Source organism: Schistocerca piceifrons, chromosome 1 (genome assembly GCF_021461385.2).
Source record: "Schistocerca piceifrons isolate TAMUIC-IGC-003096 chromosome 1, iqSchPice1.1, whole genome shotgun sequence".
In the NCBI taxonomy this organism is placed as follows: Eukaryota; Metazoa; Arthropoda; class Insecta; order Orthoptera; family Acrididae; genus Schistocerca; species Schistocerca piceifrons.
In genome coordinates this window covers 1,145,791,586-1,145,812,255 of record NC_060138.1, presented here as the reverse complement: position 1 = coordinate 1,145,812,255, position 20,670 = coordinate 1,145,791,586, and the positions used below count along the sequence as shown (strand labels likewise).

Sequence of the window (20,670 nt, the reverse complement as noted above, 5' to 3'; positions counted from 1 at the left end):
TTGTGCTGTAGACCACAGACTTGAGTTCTCTGTCCTTAACAGACAGCCTGGGTAATATGGGAAGAAACAGCAGTTGCAGATATTGAAAACTGTCATACTATTTCGATTAGGAAAATCATATTATAATCTGTAAGCCAAGAAATTTCTTGTGAAATAAAGCTTTTTCCGTTTTTGGTAAACAGTATTTCATAAACTTTCGTGTAGTTACAGACCTGTCAAATGTATATTGCAAGAAAAAAACTGTTAACACTGAAGCAAATGTCAACCCCGATAGCTGAGTGGTCAGCGTGATGGATTGCTGTCCTACAGGCCCTGGTTCGATACCCTAATGGGTCGGAGATTTTTCTCCGCTCAGGGACTGGGTTTTGTGTTGTCTTCATCATCATTTCATCCCCATCCGGCGCGCAGGTCGCCCAATGTGGCCTCGAATAGAATAAGACCTGCACCAAGGCGGCCGGACCTGCTCCGCAAGGGGCCTCTCGGCCAATGACGCCAAACGCTCATTTCACTTCCATGAAGCAAATGACCTCAACTGATGTTATATGAGCAAAGATAGGAGAGACACTGGTTAGTTATTAATACAGCATAAGCGACAATATCTATTGAAATGTGCTTCGAAAGCACTAGATAATTTTTAATCCTGTGAGCATAGAATGTTTTGAAAATATTTTAGTAGAATCATCAACAAAAGTATAACTTACGTTACTTCAGTATAGAAGCTGTGATGAATAAATAAGTTGATAAGTGTACACTTTGTGAAATAATTTTACTTTCTTTTTCTGTCACTGAAGTGACCTGTTTTATCACTAAGTTACTATCAAGTTTTGGTAACATCTACCAAAGTTGCGCTGGGGTAGACAATGAAAATACATAATGCATCAGCATATTATTCTAAACTATGATGCGACATTATTCTTGACTTTATACCAAGGTATACAACAATCTCTGTCATAATTAAATGCTTACATGTAGTGGGCTATGATTAAAAAAAACATACTGAAGGATAAGGTGTGGTGAAAGTTAGTTTTAAATGGTTTATAGTGAAAAAACTAGCGTGATAGGTGTTGACCAATAAATGGAATTCTTTCTCAAATACTGAGTATAATTAGGTGGAAAATTTTGTCTTTCTTTCTCTCAAACTATATTTATGAAGGCCAGAAGGAGTATAGGCTCGTCAATTATTCTGACAGGTAAATGTGATAACTTGATGAAAAGCCATTCCCACCCTAACAACAATAACAGAAACGAAAACTGAATTAACAGAACTAAAATTAGGGATAGTACACATAAAAAACACATCAAATTCATCTTTTTCTTTACATATACTTTATTAAACAGTACAAAAAGCTATAGCTGGAAAATAAATAAAAATCAAATATTTAATTTTATAATAATACAAGCGTACATTATTTTGTCCTATGGAAAACTTAAGCAGATCACATACTTAAATACTCTAGTCTAACAGTAAAGAAAACAGAGTTCTTCCTTATCGAGGTCATGATTTGATGGATTATAATATCTCACACTGGAATATTGTGTACTTGCATTTCAATACTTCAATTCTACAGTTAAGAACTTGGATAACTTGACCATATAACCAGCAGGAGAGTCACTCAGGAAAGGTCGTTATTCTGTCATTGTACGACACAGTTCTGTCCGTGATAAGGAATTTACACTCGCTTTTCTTTAAGATGATTACTGGAACGTCACGCATCTATTTACAGCTGTCGCATTTGAAGATCAAGCGGGGACGTCAGATCATAAATACAGCATTCCAGGTTGCCACAGGCCCCATGGCTGAAACAGAGAGAGAGAGAAAATCTATCAGACAGTAACTCAGACACAAACAGGAATTGAAATGATCATTTAAGTTTTCCTCTGGGTAAGGCGAAACGTATTTCACGTTTGGTTATCAAGAATCTGGATTACTTTAGCACATGCTAATAAGAGAACGGTGAAAACTTGCACATTTCGCGAAACACTCGTGAATATTGTAGTGGTGCCTTCAATGACTGTATTGAGGTAGCGGTGATATCAACGGACGCTTCTTGGCTGCAAGTGTCTTTAATGTCATATAACAGTCAAAATCATTTCCTTTACAGGTGTTTTAGCGTCGTATCTGCGTTCCAATCCCGAACGGCACGCGGAAAAAACGAGCACTTAATTTTTTTGTGCGAGCCCTGTTTTCTCTTATTTTATCGTGATGATCATTTCTCCCTATGTGGGTGGGTGTCAACAGAATGTTTTCGCAATCGGAGGAGAAAACTGGTGGTTGGAATTTCATGAGAAGATCCCTTCGCAACGAAAAACGTCTTTGTTTTAATGATTGCCACTCCAATTCACGTATCATGTCTGTGACACTATCTCCCGTATTTCACGATGATACAAAACGAGCTGCCCTTCTTTGTACTTTTACGATGTCATCCGTCAGTCCCACCTGATGCGGATCCCACACCGCACAGCAATAGTCCAGAATAGGGCGGACCAGCGTGGTGTAAGCAGTCTCGATAGGAGACCTGTTGTACCTTATAAGTGTTCTGTCAATGAATCGCAGTCTTTGGTTTGCTCTACACACAATATTATCTATGTGATCGTTCCAATTTAGGTTATTTCTAATTATAATCCCTAAGTATTTAGTTGGATTTACAGCCTTCAGATTTGTGTGACTTATCGCGTAGTCGAAATTTAGCTGATTTCTTTTAGTGCTCATGTGAATAACTTCACACTTTTCCTTATTCAGGGGCAACTGCCACTTTTCGCACCTTACAGATATCTTATCTAAATCATTTTGCAAGTCGTTTTGATCATCTGATGACTTTACAAGACGGTAAGTGACAGCATCATCTGCAAACAATCTAAGACGGCTATTCAGATTGACTCCTATGTCGTTAATATAGATCAGGTACAATAGAGGGCCTGCAACACTTCCTTGGGGAACGCCGGATATTACTTCTGTTTTACTCGATGACTTTCCGTCTATTACTACGAACTGTGACCTTTCTTACGCAGTTTGGTTAGAACACGCTTGTGGGGAACGGTGTCGAAAGCCTTATGGAAATCTAAACATATGGAATCAATTTGACATTCCCTGTCGATGGCACTTATCACTTCATGAGAATAAAGTGGTAGTTGTGTTTCACAAGAACGATATTTTATGAATTTGTGCTGACTATGTCTCAATAAATCGTTTTCTTCAAGGTACTTCATAATGTTCCAAAATCCTAATGCAAATCTACGTTAGTGATATGGACCTTTAATTCAGGGGATTACTGCTACTTCCCTTTTTGGGTATTGGTGTGACTTGAGCAATTTTCCAGTCTTTAGGTACGAATCTTTCTGTGAGCGAGTGGTTGTATATAATTGCTAAATATGGAGCTATTTTATCAGCATAGCCTACTCTGAGAGGAACCTGACTGGTATACAATCTGGACCGGAGGTCTTGCCTTTATTAAGTGATTTAAGCTGTTTCGTTACTCCATGGATATCTACTTGTATGTTTCTCATCTTGGCAATTGTTCTTGATTGGAATTCAGGAATATTTACTTCGTCTTCTTTGGTGCCTAATGAATTTTTCAATATGGTGAGTACCCTAATGTGAAGCCGAGGGGATTATACACCCCAGGAAAAAAATTAGTGCACCCTTTTAGAGGTACCCAATTCACTCAAGATTTATTGTTGAAACAGTGCATTTGGAGTACATGGAATGTTTACATATACAGAAGATTAGCACAAGCGGTTCAGAGGTGCCAGGTATCGACCCATTCTGAGACACCCGTAACAGTACGTAGTGTAGCCTCCACATGTGGCAATGCAGACGCTGACTCTGACATCCAGTCCATCGTACAGATGCTCAATACTGTCCCGGGATTCGTTCTTCCACGCCTGCTCGACGTGTTCGCGTAGCTGTTGGTTGACGGGTGACACGAGTCATTTCTCGTCCCGTCATATCGCACACGTATTCCACTGGAGGCAAGTCCGGAGCTCGTGCTGGCCAGGGAAGTTGCTGCACGTCTTGCAGAGCACATTGAGTTTCATAGACAGTGTGTGGGCGAGCGTTATTCTGTTGGAACATCACATCACCTACCTGTTCCAAGAATGGAAAAATAACAGATCGAACAGCATTCTGCACAAACTGAATGATGATTAGCGTCCCCTGCAGAAACATCGAAAGTGAACGCACCCCAGATTATAAGACCTGGGGTGGGGCAGTGTGTCTTGGACGAATGCACTTTACGAGACAGCGCTAACCAGGTCTACATCGTAAACGCAGATAACCATCACTTCCGTGCAGACAGAATCTCAGGATCTGGTTTGCCATTCCATGTTCCTTGTGATACTCTGGCGGTACCAGTCGTGCCGTGCTCGTCGATACTGCGTCGTGAATGGAAGACGGGATAGAGGTGTGTGTACCCGTAGTCCCACTACTAATAACCGGTTCGAAACAGTTCGTGTTGACACGTCTGAGCGCACAAGTCCTCTTATCTTTGCCATGGTAGTTGTTCTATTTGTCACTGCTACGACGATCCTGGCGATCGTCTGTGCTGTGTGGACGGCCAGAAGCTCGTTTACGGGTGTGAGAATGTTGACTTGACCACTGATACCAGCATCGTTGCAGAAATGACGCAGCACGTCCAACGTATGTGGCAGTTCTCCGAGAGTACAATCCCGCCACTCGGAAGGCCACAGTTTGATCCCTTTAAAACTCGTTCAGTTCGGTGTAGGAAGCAAGAGTGCGTCTCCGTGGCATGATTGCCTGCTTGCTTCACACGTTTGAATCACACTGAGCCTTCTGGCTGTGAGTATTCCATATTAAAGGGTAGCCACCGATGTTGTTGTGGTAGCTATGCCACTCGCTGTCTGTTGGCGGACGACGTTGGAACCGTTATCAGTACATCTATTGTCTCCCAGGTGGCATATTCCGTCATAGTATCAAAATCTACGTCGTCTTTCCAGGTGCAATAATTTTTCTGACAGTACACCTTCCAAGATAAGCAAAAGGTACCCTTACCCTATGAACGAGAGGTGGCTAATACATTGTTTAATGTTTCTTTTCGAACAGTGCGTGAAAGATAAAATTACGATGCTAAACAAAGGATTAACGGTGAAGAATATAGGTTTCCAACTGGAGTCTTGGAACACTGTGAAGACCTGCTATTACTTTATTTAAGAAATAATTCCACTCTATTCCGACTAAGAATGAGTACTGAGTAGGCAAGAAGGACTGCTCGAAATACTTGAGTCGTAAATTTGGATCTGCGGAACGCTGGGAAGACAACTAATAACGGAATTTTACGTTACTGGGAGTATATTGGATATTAGGAAATGTATGTGATAAAAACTGTAGATGATTTGGGGGGTATACAGGATGCAAAATTTCTCACACAGGGTTACTACCTCTGGCTTTACCAATGGCTTTCTTCCGTGTAGGAATCGAACATGAAGTCAAACTGAGCTTGTATGACTGCTGTGGGTATACCATTACATGCTGCCTCAGTCCTGTGCCAGCGCTTCAATTGCAGTATCTGGTGAGTGGCCATTTGCTAGTTTCTCAGCAACCCATAACCAGGGTGAGAGATGGTCCTCCTGAACTAACTGATTCACGTCCGTGGGACTCCGACCAACGCGAGCGTAAATACTGTGGAACAATGAACCGCATTGTCAGTGGGTCAGTATACTTCCAGTGTTCGAGGCATAGCGCGATCTTCTCATAAACATTCAACATTAAAAGTGATTTCTGTTCGAGAAACTCACTGTGTAATCTTCCGTCACATTCAGATTGTAGGTAGCGTTAAGAATGCGCTGAAATACGAGTTATTTGGATATCAATACATGTAGTTTACTTCATGGCAGATTGACTTTTGCTGCATGCTGCCATCGTGTGCCGTTATTTTAATCGTCTGCAACATATTTGCCATCGAGATAAGCTAACATCTTGTTGGAAGACCAAGTGGTCTGTATAGTGATGAATGACTCCAGGACGCGACAGACTCAAGTTAGCACCAAAGTTTACGGCTGTCTGTTGTGTTTGCCTACAGCAGCAATTGCATCATTGCACCTGTGGCGCGTTTACGACTTGCCTTCTACTCATTACACTGGTTGGGTAACGTTTGAACAACGAATGTTGCCGAATTATAGGAAACCAGTTACCCCATCCATCACGATTCTTAAAGAATCGAACTACTATGAACAAAACATTCTTTTGAAGCATCTCAATATTCATGATGTCGTATTGTCGAACTATGTGTCATACAGTGATATAATTTTGAAAATACACGCTGTGGTATATATGTGTAGCGTCTGCAAAATTTGCTGCATATAGAGTTAGTAATGAAGAAGTAATAAATTAAAACTTCATGCTTGATGCTGTAGTTTTACGGCATAAATAGCGAAAATGTAGTAAGCGATAAACTTTTCCGGTTTCATTATTTTGTGGGAAGTCTCAGCGAGAAAAGTTACTACAAGGTTTGAAATTACTTGTAAAGATTGCTGGAAGTCGCTAAATGTGATCATTCTCACATACTTGACGAATGTAGTAGCAGCCAGCGACAATTTCTTTGTTTGGTTTTTGATGTTCAGATGTTCTGCCCCGACTACATATTATTCACCAGATCTGATCTGATGTTGCTATTAAAGCAGAACGTGACAGCAGGAGCAATAACAAAGGAAGACAAGAGTAATTATACATCGTAAATACAACAGTCGCTAATTGCAAATTTCTTTTTATTTAATTACTGGTTTCAATCATTATGGTCATCTTCATATTTATATAAAAAGACAAAATATGCATCTTTATGAAAAATTTACGTAGTAGTAGGCTGTCAACTATTACAAGCAGTATTGTAATATACATAGTGCGGAAGGTTAGCAAACATATCTGTTGTTCTTAGCAGTACTAGGAACAAGGTTTTATAATTTCAAATGACGTGTTGTTATAATACGAGGCCTGTTCAGAAAGTAAGCTCCGATTGATTGCCAAATTGAAACCACAGTGAACATCAGAAATGTTTTACTTGTAACAATTAGCTACACCTTTCAGCTACTTCCCTACGTAGTCGCCGTTCTGACTTAGACTTTTGTCATAGCGTTGTACCAACTTTTCAATAGCCTCATCATAGAAGGCAGCCGCCAGTGCTTTCTGCCAATTCTCCACGCTGGCCTACACCTCGTTGTCTGTGTCAAAATGTTGTCTTCAAAGACAGCGGTTCATGTGACCAGAGACGAAACTCAGGGGGAGACAATTGCGGACTGTATTGTGGGTAATCTAACATTTCCATTTGAAAACGATGCAGGAGCATCTTCATTGCCCCTGCAGAATGCGGCTGAGAATTGTCGTGAAGACGAAACAGCACGACAGCTATCTAATGTTAGCTGCATAGCTTCAGGCGAAATTTCTCACCAGGCCCTCGTACTTGGAGGCAGACACTATTTTCTAGACATCTTTACGCACTCACTGCGAGCTCAGAAATGAGAAGAGCGACGTGATGCTAACTGGGGTTATACTAGAGACACTACCCAACACATCTGTGCAAAGCTTTATCGGATTTTCATAGTCGTTTCCATTTCGCGACCGATCGGAGCTTACTTTCTGAACTCCCCTCGTATATATATAAAATGACTTTGGAATGTTGTTAAGGTAAATACATTGTTTGTTCTCTATCAAAATCTTTCATTTGATAACTGTGCCTATCAGTAGTTAGTGACTTCAGTAGTTAGAATCCTTTATTTAGCTGGCAGTATTGACGCTCGCTGTATTGCAGTAGTTCGAGTAACGAAGATTTTTGTAAGTGATTCATGACAGGTATAGGTCATTATTAGTCAGGGCCATTCTTTTGTAGGGATTATTGAAAGGCAGATTGCGTTGCGCTAAAAAAAAAATAATATTGTGTGTCAGTTTAGTGTTGATCGGAATAAGTAAAGAGAGAAATGTCTGACTACGTTCAGTTTTGCTCAGCTGTTTGAAAAACAAATAACGTAAGGGGCTAACCAGTGCAATCACTTATAATTTTTCTAAGGGGACGTTTCATATTTAGATCTGTATAGTTTTCCACAGTCATTTTGTTCTCAACTATAGGCATTGGTCTGCCCCTTCTCCTCCATACCCTCGCCACCTGCTCATTAACTAACGTGGCCTTTATCCTGCTGGCCTACCTGCCAGAGGAGAACTCCGCCCCCGGCCACCAGGTCGGCGCTGCTGCCGCCTCCGCCCACGGCTCCGCCGTCTCCGTAGCTGTACTCGCGCCGCCGCCCCCAGCTCTCGTCGTGCGCCGTGTCACGTGACCCCTGGAAACCGAGAACCGAGACACACATCAAATATCTGACGGCAGCATATTCACTTGGAAACAAGTCACCAGCTCGCTTATAACCCTTCACATGATCTCCTTAGAAACTTCAAATATGTTACAAATATTAATATTGCCAATTCCACACAATTTTTTGCCATAAAAGTATGTTAATTCACTCTTTCAAATTCTAAAGGTTGCAGGGGTAAAATACAGGGAGCGAAAGGCTATTTACAATTTGTACAGAAACCAGATGGCAGTTATAAGAGTCGGGGGGCATGAAAGGAAAGCAGTGGTTGGGAAGGGAGTGAGACAGGGTTGTAGCCTCTCCCCGATGTTATTCAATCTGCATATTGAGCAAGCAATGAAGGAAACAAAAGAAAAATTCGGAGTAGGTATTAAAATCCAGGGAGACGAAATAAAAACTTTGAGGTTCGCCGATGACATTGTAATTCTGTCAGAGACAGCAAAGGACTTGGCAGAGCAGTTGAACGGAATGGACAGTGTCTTGAAAGGTGGATATAAGATGAACATCAACAAAAGCAAAACGAGGACAATGGAATGTAGTCGAATTAAGTCGGGTGATGCTGAGGGAATTAGATTGGGAAATGAGAGACTTGAAGTAGTAAAGGAATTTTGCTATTTGGGGAGCAAAATAACTGATGATGGTCGAAGTAGAGAAGATATAAAATGTAGACTGGTAATGGCAACGAAAGCGTTTCTGAAGAAGAGAAATTTGTTAACATCGAGTATAGATTTAAGTGTCAGGAAGTCATTTCTGAAAGTATTTGTATGGAGTGTAGCCATGTATGGAAGTGAAACATGGACGATAAATGCTTTGGACAAGAAGAGAATAGAAGCTTTCGAAATGTGGTGCTACAGAAGAATGCTGAAGATTAGATGGGTAGATCACATAACTAATGATGAAGTATTGAATAGAACTGGGGAGAGGAGGAGTTTGTGGCACAACTTGACAAGAAGAAGGGACCGGTTAGTAGGATATGTTCTGAGGCATCGAGGGATCACAAATTTAGCATCGGAGGGCAGCGTGGAGGGTAAAAATCGTAGAGGGAGACCAAGAGATGAATACACTAAGCAGATTCAGAAGGATGTAGGTTGCAGTAAGTACTGGGAGATGAAAAAGCGTGCACAGGATAGGGTAGCACGGAGAGCTGCATCAAACCAGTCTCAGGACTGAAGACCACAACAACAAAATTTATATTCCTGCGGAAAATGTTTACTGAAGTTTCATCTCCATACGAATTTATTATCGTTACACAAATAAAACTGTTCCTATAGGAGAAGAATGTGCCAATACATTCGATCCTTCATTCATCGTATATCGCGGACTCTAGCAAAAAATAGATGTGGATGTGGAACGAGCCGAGGTATACCTCAAAATATCACAGGAACTTCATAGCAACTTAATCTGTATGCTGTGTAAGAGCTAACTACCACTACACTAATTTTTTTCGAGCATATGACAGTAATTTTGGTAAACATTTTTGGAAACAGTGATCAATAGAGTATTATATTTTAATCAAAGTTCAGTCTTGATCACAACACGTGTGTCTCAATAACATAGGTGACCGGTTTCGGTTATATTTATATAACTCATCTTCAGACGCATGGCTTCATCTACATCTACACCTACATTTATACTCCGCAAGCCACCCAACGGTGTGTGGCGGAGGGCACTTTACGTGCCACTGTCATTACCTCCCTTTTCTGTTCCAGTCGCGTATGGCTCGCGGGAAGAACAACTGTCTGAAAGCCTCCGTGTGCGCTCGAATCTCTCTAATTTTACTTTCGTGATCTTCTCGGGAGGTATAAGTAGGGGGAAGCAATGTGTTCGATACCTCATCCAGAAACGCACCCTCTCGAAACCTGGCGAGCAAGCTACACCGCGATGCAGAGCGCCTCTCTTGCAGAGTCTGCCATTGGAGTTTACTAAACATCTCCGTAACGCTATTACGCTTACCAAATAACCCTGTGACGAAACGCGCCGCTCTTCTTTGGATCTTCTCTATCTCCTCCGTCAACCCGATCTGGTACGGATCCCACACTGATAAGCAATACTCAAGTATAGGTCGAACGAGTGTTTTGTAAGCCACCTCCTTTGTTGATGGACTACATTTTTTTAAATATCAACTGATATTTATATAACCATCTTCAGACCCATGGCTTCCTTGGAGGATGGTAGGCGGAGCTCCGCCTACCATCCTCTAAGGAAACCATGGGTCTGAAGATGGTTCTACAAATATAACCGAAACCGGTCACCTATGTTATTGAGACTTAAGTGTTGTGATCAAGACTGAACTGTAGTTAAAATATAATTTGACAGTAAGTTAGAAAGAAAGCTGGTACTTCGTGAAAAGCTATTGAATACTCGCTTATAGTATACTTATTTTGCCTGGTACTGGCAGCTTATAATTACTTGATTACATATAAACCATCAACATCTACCTCTACATGTACATACATGCTTTATAAGCCACCGCATACTACTACTAGTGATTTCCTTTTCTATTTCACTCGCAAATAGAGCGAGGGAATAACGACTCTCTATATGCCTCCGTATGACCCCTAATTTCTCGTATCTTATCTTCGTGGTGGCAACGGCCTTGCCGCAGTGGATACACCGGTTCCCGTGAGATCACCGAAGTTAAGCGCTGTTGGGCTTGGCCGCACTTGGATGGCTGACCATCCAGCCACCATGCGCTGTTGCCATTTTTCGGGGTGCACTCAGCCTCGTGATGCCAACTGAGGAGCTGCTCGACCGAATAGTAGCGGTTTCGGTCAAGAATACCATCATAACGACCGGGAGAGCGGTGTGCTGACCCCACGCCCCTCCTATCCGCATTCTCCTTGAGGATGACACGGCGGTCGGATGCTCCCGGTAGGCCACTCGTCGCCCGACGACGGTGTGCTTTTATCTTCGTGGTCCTTAAGTGTAATGTAAGTTGGCGGCAGTAGAATCAATCTGCAGTCAGCTGTACCGGTGCTCTAAATTTTTTCAGTGGTGTTCTTCGAAAAGAACGTCGTGTTCCCTCCAGGAATTCTCATTTGAGTTCCGGAAGCATCTCCGTGACACTTGCAAGCTGTTGGAACTTACTGGTACAAACTGGTAGCAGCCCGCCCCTGAATTACTTCTATGTCTTCCGTTAATTCAACCTGGTGGGAATCCCAAACACTCGAACATTACTCAAGCATGCATCGCAGTAGCATTCTGTACGTCGTCTGCTTTACGGATGAACCACAGTTTCTTAAATTCTTCCAACAAACCGAAATCGACCATTCGCCAACCCTACCACAGTCATCACATGTTTAAGCTTTCCATTACGGATTTTAGAACCAGTGACTGTTAATTGAATATAAATACATAAAACTGCAACCAGTCGCTTTGTTAAATATTTATTTATTATTCCATGAACCAGTTTTCGAGCCTTTTCAGGTTCACCGTCAGATGGTTTTCTGGAAGTTACATCACTATTTCTAGCATGATACTGGGTGCTCTGTGGCAAGAAGGTGGAACACGCTTTAATGTGTCTCCATGAGTATTGTTTAGCTGTCAATAAGATGCAAGATTTTAGTTTTGTACTTACTATGACACTATGCGCAGATTTTTCCGTTAGCGTCCATCTGTCTGCTTCCATTTTGATGACCAGTTGGCACATCACTCCATAGAAACAGCTCTAGTTCTTTCCAAATGTTATAATTTTCATAGATATTACCTTTAGCTAAAATAAATAGAATCTAACCTTATTAATGTTCCAGATAGTGTTAATGTAAGAACAGAAGTCAGCAGCTCGTTTGAAGGTTTGTAATTGTTTTAAATTTAAATATAATATTCATGATCATTCAAATAGTTGCATCTCATTGTAAATACTATAATTCGGTATTATTTTACTCCTGGGCATTCATATCAATGCCAGTCTTCATTAAAGTATTTGCTCATAAATTGACTGTATTAAATTTTAATATACGAAAAGAAATAAGACATCAGATCACTTGAAATTTGTTCTTGTAATAATTCATTTATTTATTTTATTTTGTGCTCTCGTATTAACGCCAATCTGATTACAATATTTTCCCATATATCGACTTAAATACATGTAAACAAGAACAAATTACATCTCTGATCAAGGAGGGCCTATGGTATCTTTTTGTCAAGAGTTTCATTTCAAACACGTACCCGACTCATACGATTATAGTTGGTGGTGACTTTAATGTACCCTCGACATGTTGGCGAAAATACATGTTTAATTATGCTAAACCCATTTTCTGAAAATTATTTCGAGGAGTTAGTTCATGAGTCCAGACGAATAGTAAACGGTTGTGAAAACACACTTAACATCTTAGCAACAAATAATTCTGAGTTAATAACGAGCATCAAAAGCGATACAGGGATTCGTGAATACAGGGCTGTCATGGCGAGACTGAATATCGTAAGCCCCAAATCCTGAAAAAATAAACGGAAAATAAAGCTATTCAAAAAAAAGCAAATAAAAATTCGCTTGACGCCTTCCTTAGAGACAGTCTTCACTCCTTCCAAATTAATGATATAAGGGTAGACCAGATGCGGTTTGAATTGAAAGAAATAGTATCGGCAGCAATTGAGAGATTTATACCAAATAAATTAACAAACGACGGAGTTGATCCTCCTTGGTAAACAAAACGGGTCAGAGCAGTATTGCAAAAATGGTTCAAATGGCTCTGAGCACTATGGGACTTAACATCTATGGTCATCAGTCCCCTAGAACTTAGAACTACTAAAACCTAACTAACCTAAGGACATCACACAACACCCAGTCATCACGGCAGTATTGCAGAAACAACGGAACGAAGATACCAAATTTAAACAGACGCAAAATCCCCAAGAGTGGCGGTCTTTTACAGAATCCCGAAAATTAACGGGGACTTCATCGCGAGATGCTTATAATAGTTTCCACAACGAAACTGTCTCGAAACATGGCAGAAAATCGAAAGATATTCTGGTCATATGCGAAATATGTGAGCGGCAAGGCACGATCAATGCCTTCTGTGCGCGATACCAGTGGAGATACTATCGAAGACAGTGCTGCCAAAGCAGAGTTATTGAACACAGGCTTCCGAAATGCGTTCGCAAAAGAAGACGAAGTACATATTCCAGAATTCGAAGCAAGAACGCTGCCAACATGAATAATGTAGGAGTAGTGAGGCAACTTAAATCACTTAATAATAGCAAGTCTTCTGGTCCAGACTGTTTACCAGTTACATTTCTTTCAGAGTATGCTAATGCAATAGAGACTTACTTAACAATCATATACTACCGTTTTCTCGACGAAAGATCCATGTGCAAAGACTCGAAAGTTACACAGGTCACACCAATATTCAAGAAAGGTAGTAGGAGTAATCCATTAAATCACAGGCTCATATCGTTACCGTCGATATGCAGCAGGATTCTGGAGCATATATTGTGTTCGAACATTATGAATTACTTCGAAGAAAACGGTCTATTGACACACAGTGAACATGGGTTTAGAAAACATCATTCGTGTGAAACACAACTAGCTCTTTATTCGCTTGAAGTGTTGAGTGCTATTGACAAGGCATCTCAGATCGATTTCGTATTTCTGGATTTCCGGAAGGCTTTGCACTGTACCATACAATCGGCTTGTAGTGAAACTGCGTGCTTATGGAATATCGTCTCAGTCATGTAACTAGATTTGTGATTTCCTGTCAGAGAGATCACAGTTCGTAGTAATTGACGGAAAGTCATCGAGTAAAATAGAAGTGATTTCTGGCGTTCCCAAAGGTAGAATTATAGGCCCTTTGCTGTTCCTTATCTATATAAACGATTTGGGAGACAATCTGAGCAGCCATCTTAGGTTGTTTGCAGATGATGTTCTCGTTCATCGTCTAGTAAAGTCATCAGAAGATCAAAACAAATTGCAAAACGATTTAGAAAAGATACCTGAATGGCGCTAAAATTGGCAATTGACCCTAAATAACGCAAAGTGTGAGGTCATCCACATGAGTGCTAAAAGGAATTCGTTAAACATCGGTTGCACGATAAATCAATCTAATCTAAAGGCCGTAAATTCAACGAAATACCTAGGAATTATACTCACGAACAACTTAAATTGGAAGGAACACACAGAGAATCTTGTGGGGAAGGTTAAAAAACGACTGCGTTTTATTGGCAGGAGACTTTCTACTAAGGAGACTGCTTACACTACGCTTGTCCGTCCTCTTTTAGAATACTGCTGCGCAGTGTGGGATCCTTACCAGATAGGACTGACCGTATACATCGAAAAAGTTCGAAGAAGGGTAGCACGTTTTTTATTATCGCGAAATATGGGAGAGTGTGTCACTGAAATGATACAGGATTTGGGCTGGACATCATTAAATGAAAGGCGATTTTCGTTGCGACTGAATCTTCTCACGGAATTCCAATCATCAATTTTCTCCTCCGAATGCGAAAATATTTTGTTGACACCGATCTATATATGGAGTAACGATCACCACGATAAAATAAGGGAAGTCAGAGTTCGTACGGAAAGATATAGGTGTTCGTTGTTTCCGTGCGCTATACGAGATTGGAATAATAGAGAATTGTGAAGATGGTTCAGTGAACCCTATGGCAGGCACTTAATTGCGATTTGCAGAGTATCCATGTAGATGTAGAACATCTTTGTTACAAGCAACAGTTGTATAGCATATTCTGGAAGCTGGAAAAGTATCACTATCAAAGTGTAAATGCATACAGATTGTGTCAAAGTGTGTGATGTACCACCGGGTCATCAGAACGGAAGCAGACAGGTGGACGCTAACGGAAAATAACCGCCCATACTGTAGCAGTAAGTACACAACTAAAATTTTGCATCCATTCTCACAGATAGCTAATAATCGTGGCGATACATGAAGCACCCAGCATTATGGTAAAAACAGTGATGCAACTCCTAGAAAACTATCCGAAGACGAACTTGAAAAGGCTCGAAAACCGTTCATGGAATAATAAATATTTATTCAACAAAGTGACTGGTTGCAGTTTTATGTATTTACATCAAATGTTTGTTTCGTTTTATATCGCTTTGCAACGTTACGCCCAGATATTTAAGGACATTACTAATACTGTATCCGAACATTACGAGTTTGTTTTTCCTACTCATCCGCATTTAGAGCTAACTGCATTCAAAACTCCAACTACGAATTTTCATCTTGTATCCAGTCATTCATCTTCGACACCTTTGCGTACATGCAGCATCATCAGCAAACAACCGCAGATTGCTGCCCACACTGTCAGCCAGAACATTTATGTATGTGTAAAATAATAGCGATCCTGTCAGACTTCCCTGGGACACCCAAGTCTCTGCTGAACACTCACCTTTGAGGACAACGTACTGGGTGCTATTACTTAGAGACACTCACATATCTATGAACTTATTCCATATTCTCGTATCTTGGTTAACAGTCTGCAATGGGTCATCATGTCAAATGCTTTCCAGAAAGGGACCGATGGCCCTTGTAGTCTGGTCCCTTCACTCCCACAAACCAACCAGCCAACCAGCTTTCCGGAAATCTAGAAATATGGACTCTGCCTGTTGCCCTTCAGCCACAGTTAGCGGTATATCGCGTGGGAAAAGGACAAGCCGAGTTCCATACGAACGTTGCCTTCTAAAACCATGCTGATTCGTAGACATAAGCTCCTCGGTCTGAAGAAAATTTATTATGCTCAAACTGAGAAAATGTCGAGGATTCTGCAGCAGTCCGATGTTAGTGAAATTAGTCTGTAATTTTGTGAATCTGTTCCTTTGCGCTTCTTCTACACAGGAGTCAGCTGCTCTTTTTTTCCGTTCTTTGGGACTCTGCGCTGGGCGAGTGATCCCTGATAAATGCCCATAATAACTAGGATACCAAATGGGGTATTACAGTATCGTAATGCAAGACTCCCTCACCTCAGTTAATAACAAAAACGCCTTGAGGGTTTTGCGGATGCTTGACTGGCCCGTGGTGTCCTCTTATTTGTGACCGATACAGTATATGTGGGATCTGAAGGTATGAGTTATACAGTACTTTCACACCAGCCTGCAGCCAGTAGTCTTCATGAATTGACAGAGCATATGCTTCAGGCAGGGCAGGAAATTTCTGGAGATAATATTCTCACGCTGTCTGCTTCGATTCCAAAAGGGACACTAGACTGCTTTTATTCCTGTGAGGGGCTCGCTCCTCATACTGGTGATGGATATCGGATCCGGATGAAATATCAGTTTAGTCAATTAATGCCTGTTTCGTGATGAACCTCTCTACAAAGTTTGATGAACATCGGATTGTTGATCATGGTGCAACACTTTGCGTTTCCATCAGTGTAGTTGAGATTTCTCTCAAGTGGGTGGACATAGGTGTCTACATCTACATCGTTACTCTGCAATTCACATTTAAGTGCGTGGCAGAGGGTTCATCGAACCATTTTCATACTACTTCTCCACCATTCCACACTCCATGGCGCGTGGGGAAAAGGAACACCTAAATCTTTCCGTTCGAGCTCTGATTTCTCTTATTTTATTATGATGATCATTTCTCCCTACGTAGGCGGGCGTCAACAAAATATTTTCGCATTCGGAGGAGAAAGTTGGTGATTAAAATTTCGTAAATAGACCTCGCCGCAAAGAAAACCGCTTTTGTTTCAGTGACTGCCATCCCAACTCACGTATCATATCAATGACACTCTCACCCCTATTGCGCATTAACATGAAACGAGCTGCCCTTCTTTGCACTTTTTTGATGTACTCCGTCAGTCCTACCTGGTACTGATCCCACGCCGCGCAACAATATTCCATCACAGGACGGACAAGTGTAGTGTACGCTGTGTCTTTAGTTGGTTTGTCGCATCTTCTAAGTGTTCTGCCAACAAAGCGCAGTCTTTGTTTCGCCTTCCCCACAATATTATCTATGTGGTCTTTCCAATTTAAGTTGCCCGTAATTGTAATTCCTAGGTATTTAGCCGACTTGACAGCCCTTGGATTTGTGCGATTTGTAGTATACCCAAAATTTATCGGATTCCTTTTGGTACCCGTGTGGATAACCTCACACTTTTCTTTGTTTAGTGCCAATTGCCACTTTTAGCACCATATAGAAATTCTCTCTAGATCATTTTGTAATTGGTATTGATCGTCTGATGATTTTACTAGACGGTAAATTGCAGCGTCATCTACAAATAATCTAAGGGGACTGATCAAATTATTACCTAGATCATTTATGTAAATCAGGAACATGAGAGGGCCTATGACACTACCTCGCGGAATGCCAGATATCACTTCTGTTCTAGTCGATGATTTACCGTCTATCACTACGAACTGTGACCTCTCTGAGAGGAAATCACGAATCCAGTCACACAACTGAGACGGTACTCCATATGCACGCAATTTGATTAGTAGTCCCTTGTGAAGAACGGTATCAAAAGCCTTTTCGAAATATAGGAATATGGAATCGATCTGGTGTCCAGCTGATCTGTCCAGAGATTCAGCCCAAAGGTCGAGGCAGGGGCGGGAACGGGCGCCTGCTGTCCCGACCGCGCCGGCCGCCACTCACCGATCCGCGCCAGCCGCGGCGGAAGCTGCTGCGGTGCGCCGCCCTGCGCGCCGCCTCCGCCGCCGCCGCCCGCGCCGCCCCCACCGCCTCCGCGGCCTTCCTTTCGCCTCCCGCTCCGGCGCCTGCGCTGCGCGCCAGCCACTGCTGTACCCAAGGGCCTCCTGCAACAGACAGAGGTCAAGTTTCAAAACTGTGTTTTCGCTCTGTGGGCAGAAATATAGCACTAGTGGGCCTGTAAGAAGGATTACTTTTTTCTTTATCGTTTTGTTCTGTTCATTATATGTAGTAGTAAATGGCAATAAATTGAAACAACACATCTATCAGAACGTAAATATTCCAAAGTACACTACTGGCCATTAAAATCGCTACACCGAGAAGAAATGCAGATGATAAACGGGTATTCATTGAACTGAAATGCGATTACATTTTCACGCAATTTGGGTGCATAGATCCTGAGAAATCAGTACCCAGAACAACCACCTCTCGCCGTAATAACGGCCTTGATACACCTGGGAATTGAGTCGAACAGAGCTTGGATGGCGTGTACAGGTACAGCTGCCCATGCAGCTTCAACATGATACCACAGTTCATCAAGAGTAGTGATTGGCGTACTGTGACGAGCCAGTTGCTCGGTCACCGTTGACCAGACGTTTTCAATTGGTGAGAAATCTGGAGAATGTGCTAGCCAGGGCAGCAGGTCGAACATTTTCTGTATCCAGAAAGGCCCGTACAGGACCTGCAACATGCGGTCGTGCATTATCCTGCAGAAATATTGGATTTAGCAGGGATCGAATGAAGGGTAGAGCCACGGGTCGTAACACATCTGAAATGTAACGTTCACTGTTCAGAGTGCCGTTATTGCGAACAAGAGGTGACCGAGACGTGTAACCAATGGCACCCCATATCATCACGCCGGGTGATACGCCAGTATGGCGATGACGAATACACGCTTCCAATGTGCGTTCACCGCGATGTCGCCAAACACGGATACGACCATCATGATGCTATAAGCAGAACCTGGATTCATCCGAAAAAATGATGTTTTGCCATTCGTGCACCCAGGTTCGTCGTTGGGTACAGCATTGCAGGCGCTCCTGTTTGTGATGCAGCGTCAAGGGTAACGGCAGCCATGGTCTCCGAGCTGATAGTCCTTGCTGCTGCAAACGTCGTCGAACTGTTCGTGTACAATGTTGTTGTCTTGCAAACGTCCCCATCTGTTGACTCAGGCATCGAGACGTGTCTGCACGATCCGTTACAGCCATGCGGATAAGATGCCTGTCGTCTAGACTGCTAGTGATACGAGGCCTTTGGATTCAACATGGCGTTCCGTACTACCCTCCTGATCCCACCGATTCCATATTCTGCTAACAGTCATTGGATCTCGACCAACGTGAGCAGCAATGTCGCGATACGATAAACCGCAATCGCGATAGGCTACAATCCGACCTTTATCAAAGTCGGAAACGTGATGGTACGAATTTCTCCTCCTTTCACGAGGCGTCACAACAACGTTTCACCAGGCAACGCCGGTCAACTGCTGTTTGTGTATGAGAAATCGGTTGGAAACTTTCCTCATGTCAGCACGTTGTAGGTGTCGCCACCGGCTCCGACCTTGTGTGAATGCTCTGAAAAGCTAATCATTTGCATATCACAGCATCTTCTTCCTGTCGGTTAAATTTCGCGCCTGTAGCACATCATCTTCGCGGTGTAGCAATTTCAATGGCCTGTAGTGTATTTGGGTATATCTTTGCTATAACAGCGTGAACAGTCAGAAGTACTGTGTGTAATGTCAAGCATATGTTGGCGAGCTATTCAGCCGCCTGGAATTGGTACGTGGTGAGGTGAATTTCTTCTAGCAGCTAAACACTAGCTGGCGTGGCCCAGTGCCCAGCCCAGCTGAGGCGACTGGTTTGGCCCTGTCCCAGGTACAGACGTGCCAGCGAATGGACGGATGGGAGTAAATCCCTGTGCAGGTAATTTGGACGACGGAAGATGGCTAAGGAGCCGTGCACGTCGATGCTGCAGCGTGAGTGGAAGACGGGCTACAGGCGTGCGTTCCTGTAGTCCCACAGCTAATAACCGGTCCGCAGCAGTTCTTGTTGACACGTCTGGGCGCACAAGCTCTCATATCTGTGCTGTGGTAGCTGTACGATCTGCCACTGCTGCCCTTACAGTACTACGAGCCTGGTGGGGGTCTGTGTTGCGTTGACATCCAGAGCCCCATATATGGGTGTGAGGATGGTCACGTGACAACTGATAGCAGCATCGTTGCAGAACTGACGCAGCACGTCAGAAATGTGTCTCAGTTCTCGGAAAGGACCATCCCGCCACTCGGAAGACCATACTTTTTGAACCCATTCAGACTCACGCAGTTGTCTGTAGGAAGCACTAGTACATCTCCGTGACGTGGTTGCCTGCTTGCTTCACATTTTTGGACCACACTAATTCTTCTGTGAGCATTCCCTATTAAAGAGTAGATAGAGATGGCGCTCTCGTAACTGTGCCTCTACACTGTCTGTTGAAGTGATAATTAAATCAAGACCCTAAGATGTCGACAGGCGTTGATATACATCAACGAACAAATTTACAACCCGCCTTTGTACAGTGTGCGCGTGAACCTATGATAAGTGTGTTTTGTTCTGATTGACCGAGAACTGCTGCTCGCACATGATACTATATACTTGTGGAAACTATATTTAATGTCAGAGAAAGATGTTTATTTAATTTTCTTGATTCTGATTTTTTTGTATGTTTGAGTAGCCGGCCACTGTGGCCGATCGGTTCCAGCTGCTTCAGTCTGGAACCGCGCGACCGCTAC

The 20,670-nt window shown here is 42.5% G+C and overlaps 1 protein-coding gene and 1 long non-coding RNA gene across 2 annotated transcripts in view; both read right to left on the bottom strand.

Moving 5' to 3' along the window:
- LOC124778710 overlaps positions 1-20,670 on the bottom strand; it is a 188,921-nt gene that overhangs the window by 46,834 nt on the left and 121,417 nt on the right. The window contains exon 7 of the mRNA XM_047253662.1: positions 17,853-18,013. Coding sequence (XP_047109618.1) covers positions 17,853-18,013 — 161 coding nt within the window. The remainder of the gene's footprint in view (positions 1-17,852; positions 18,014-20,670) is intronic.
- LOC124801359 lies at positions 1,360-17,903 on the bottom strand. Its single transcript, XR_007017111.1, has 3 exons — positions 17,853-17,903; positions 8,149-8,280; positions 1,360-1,797 (listed from the first exon to the last, which is right to left on the bottom strand). It is a non-coding gene; the product is annotated as an uncharacterized LOC124801359 (long non-coding RNA).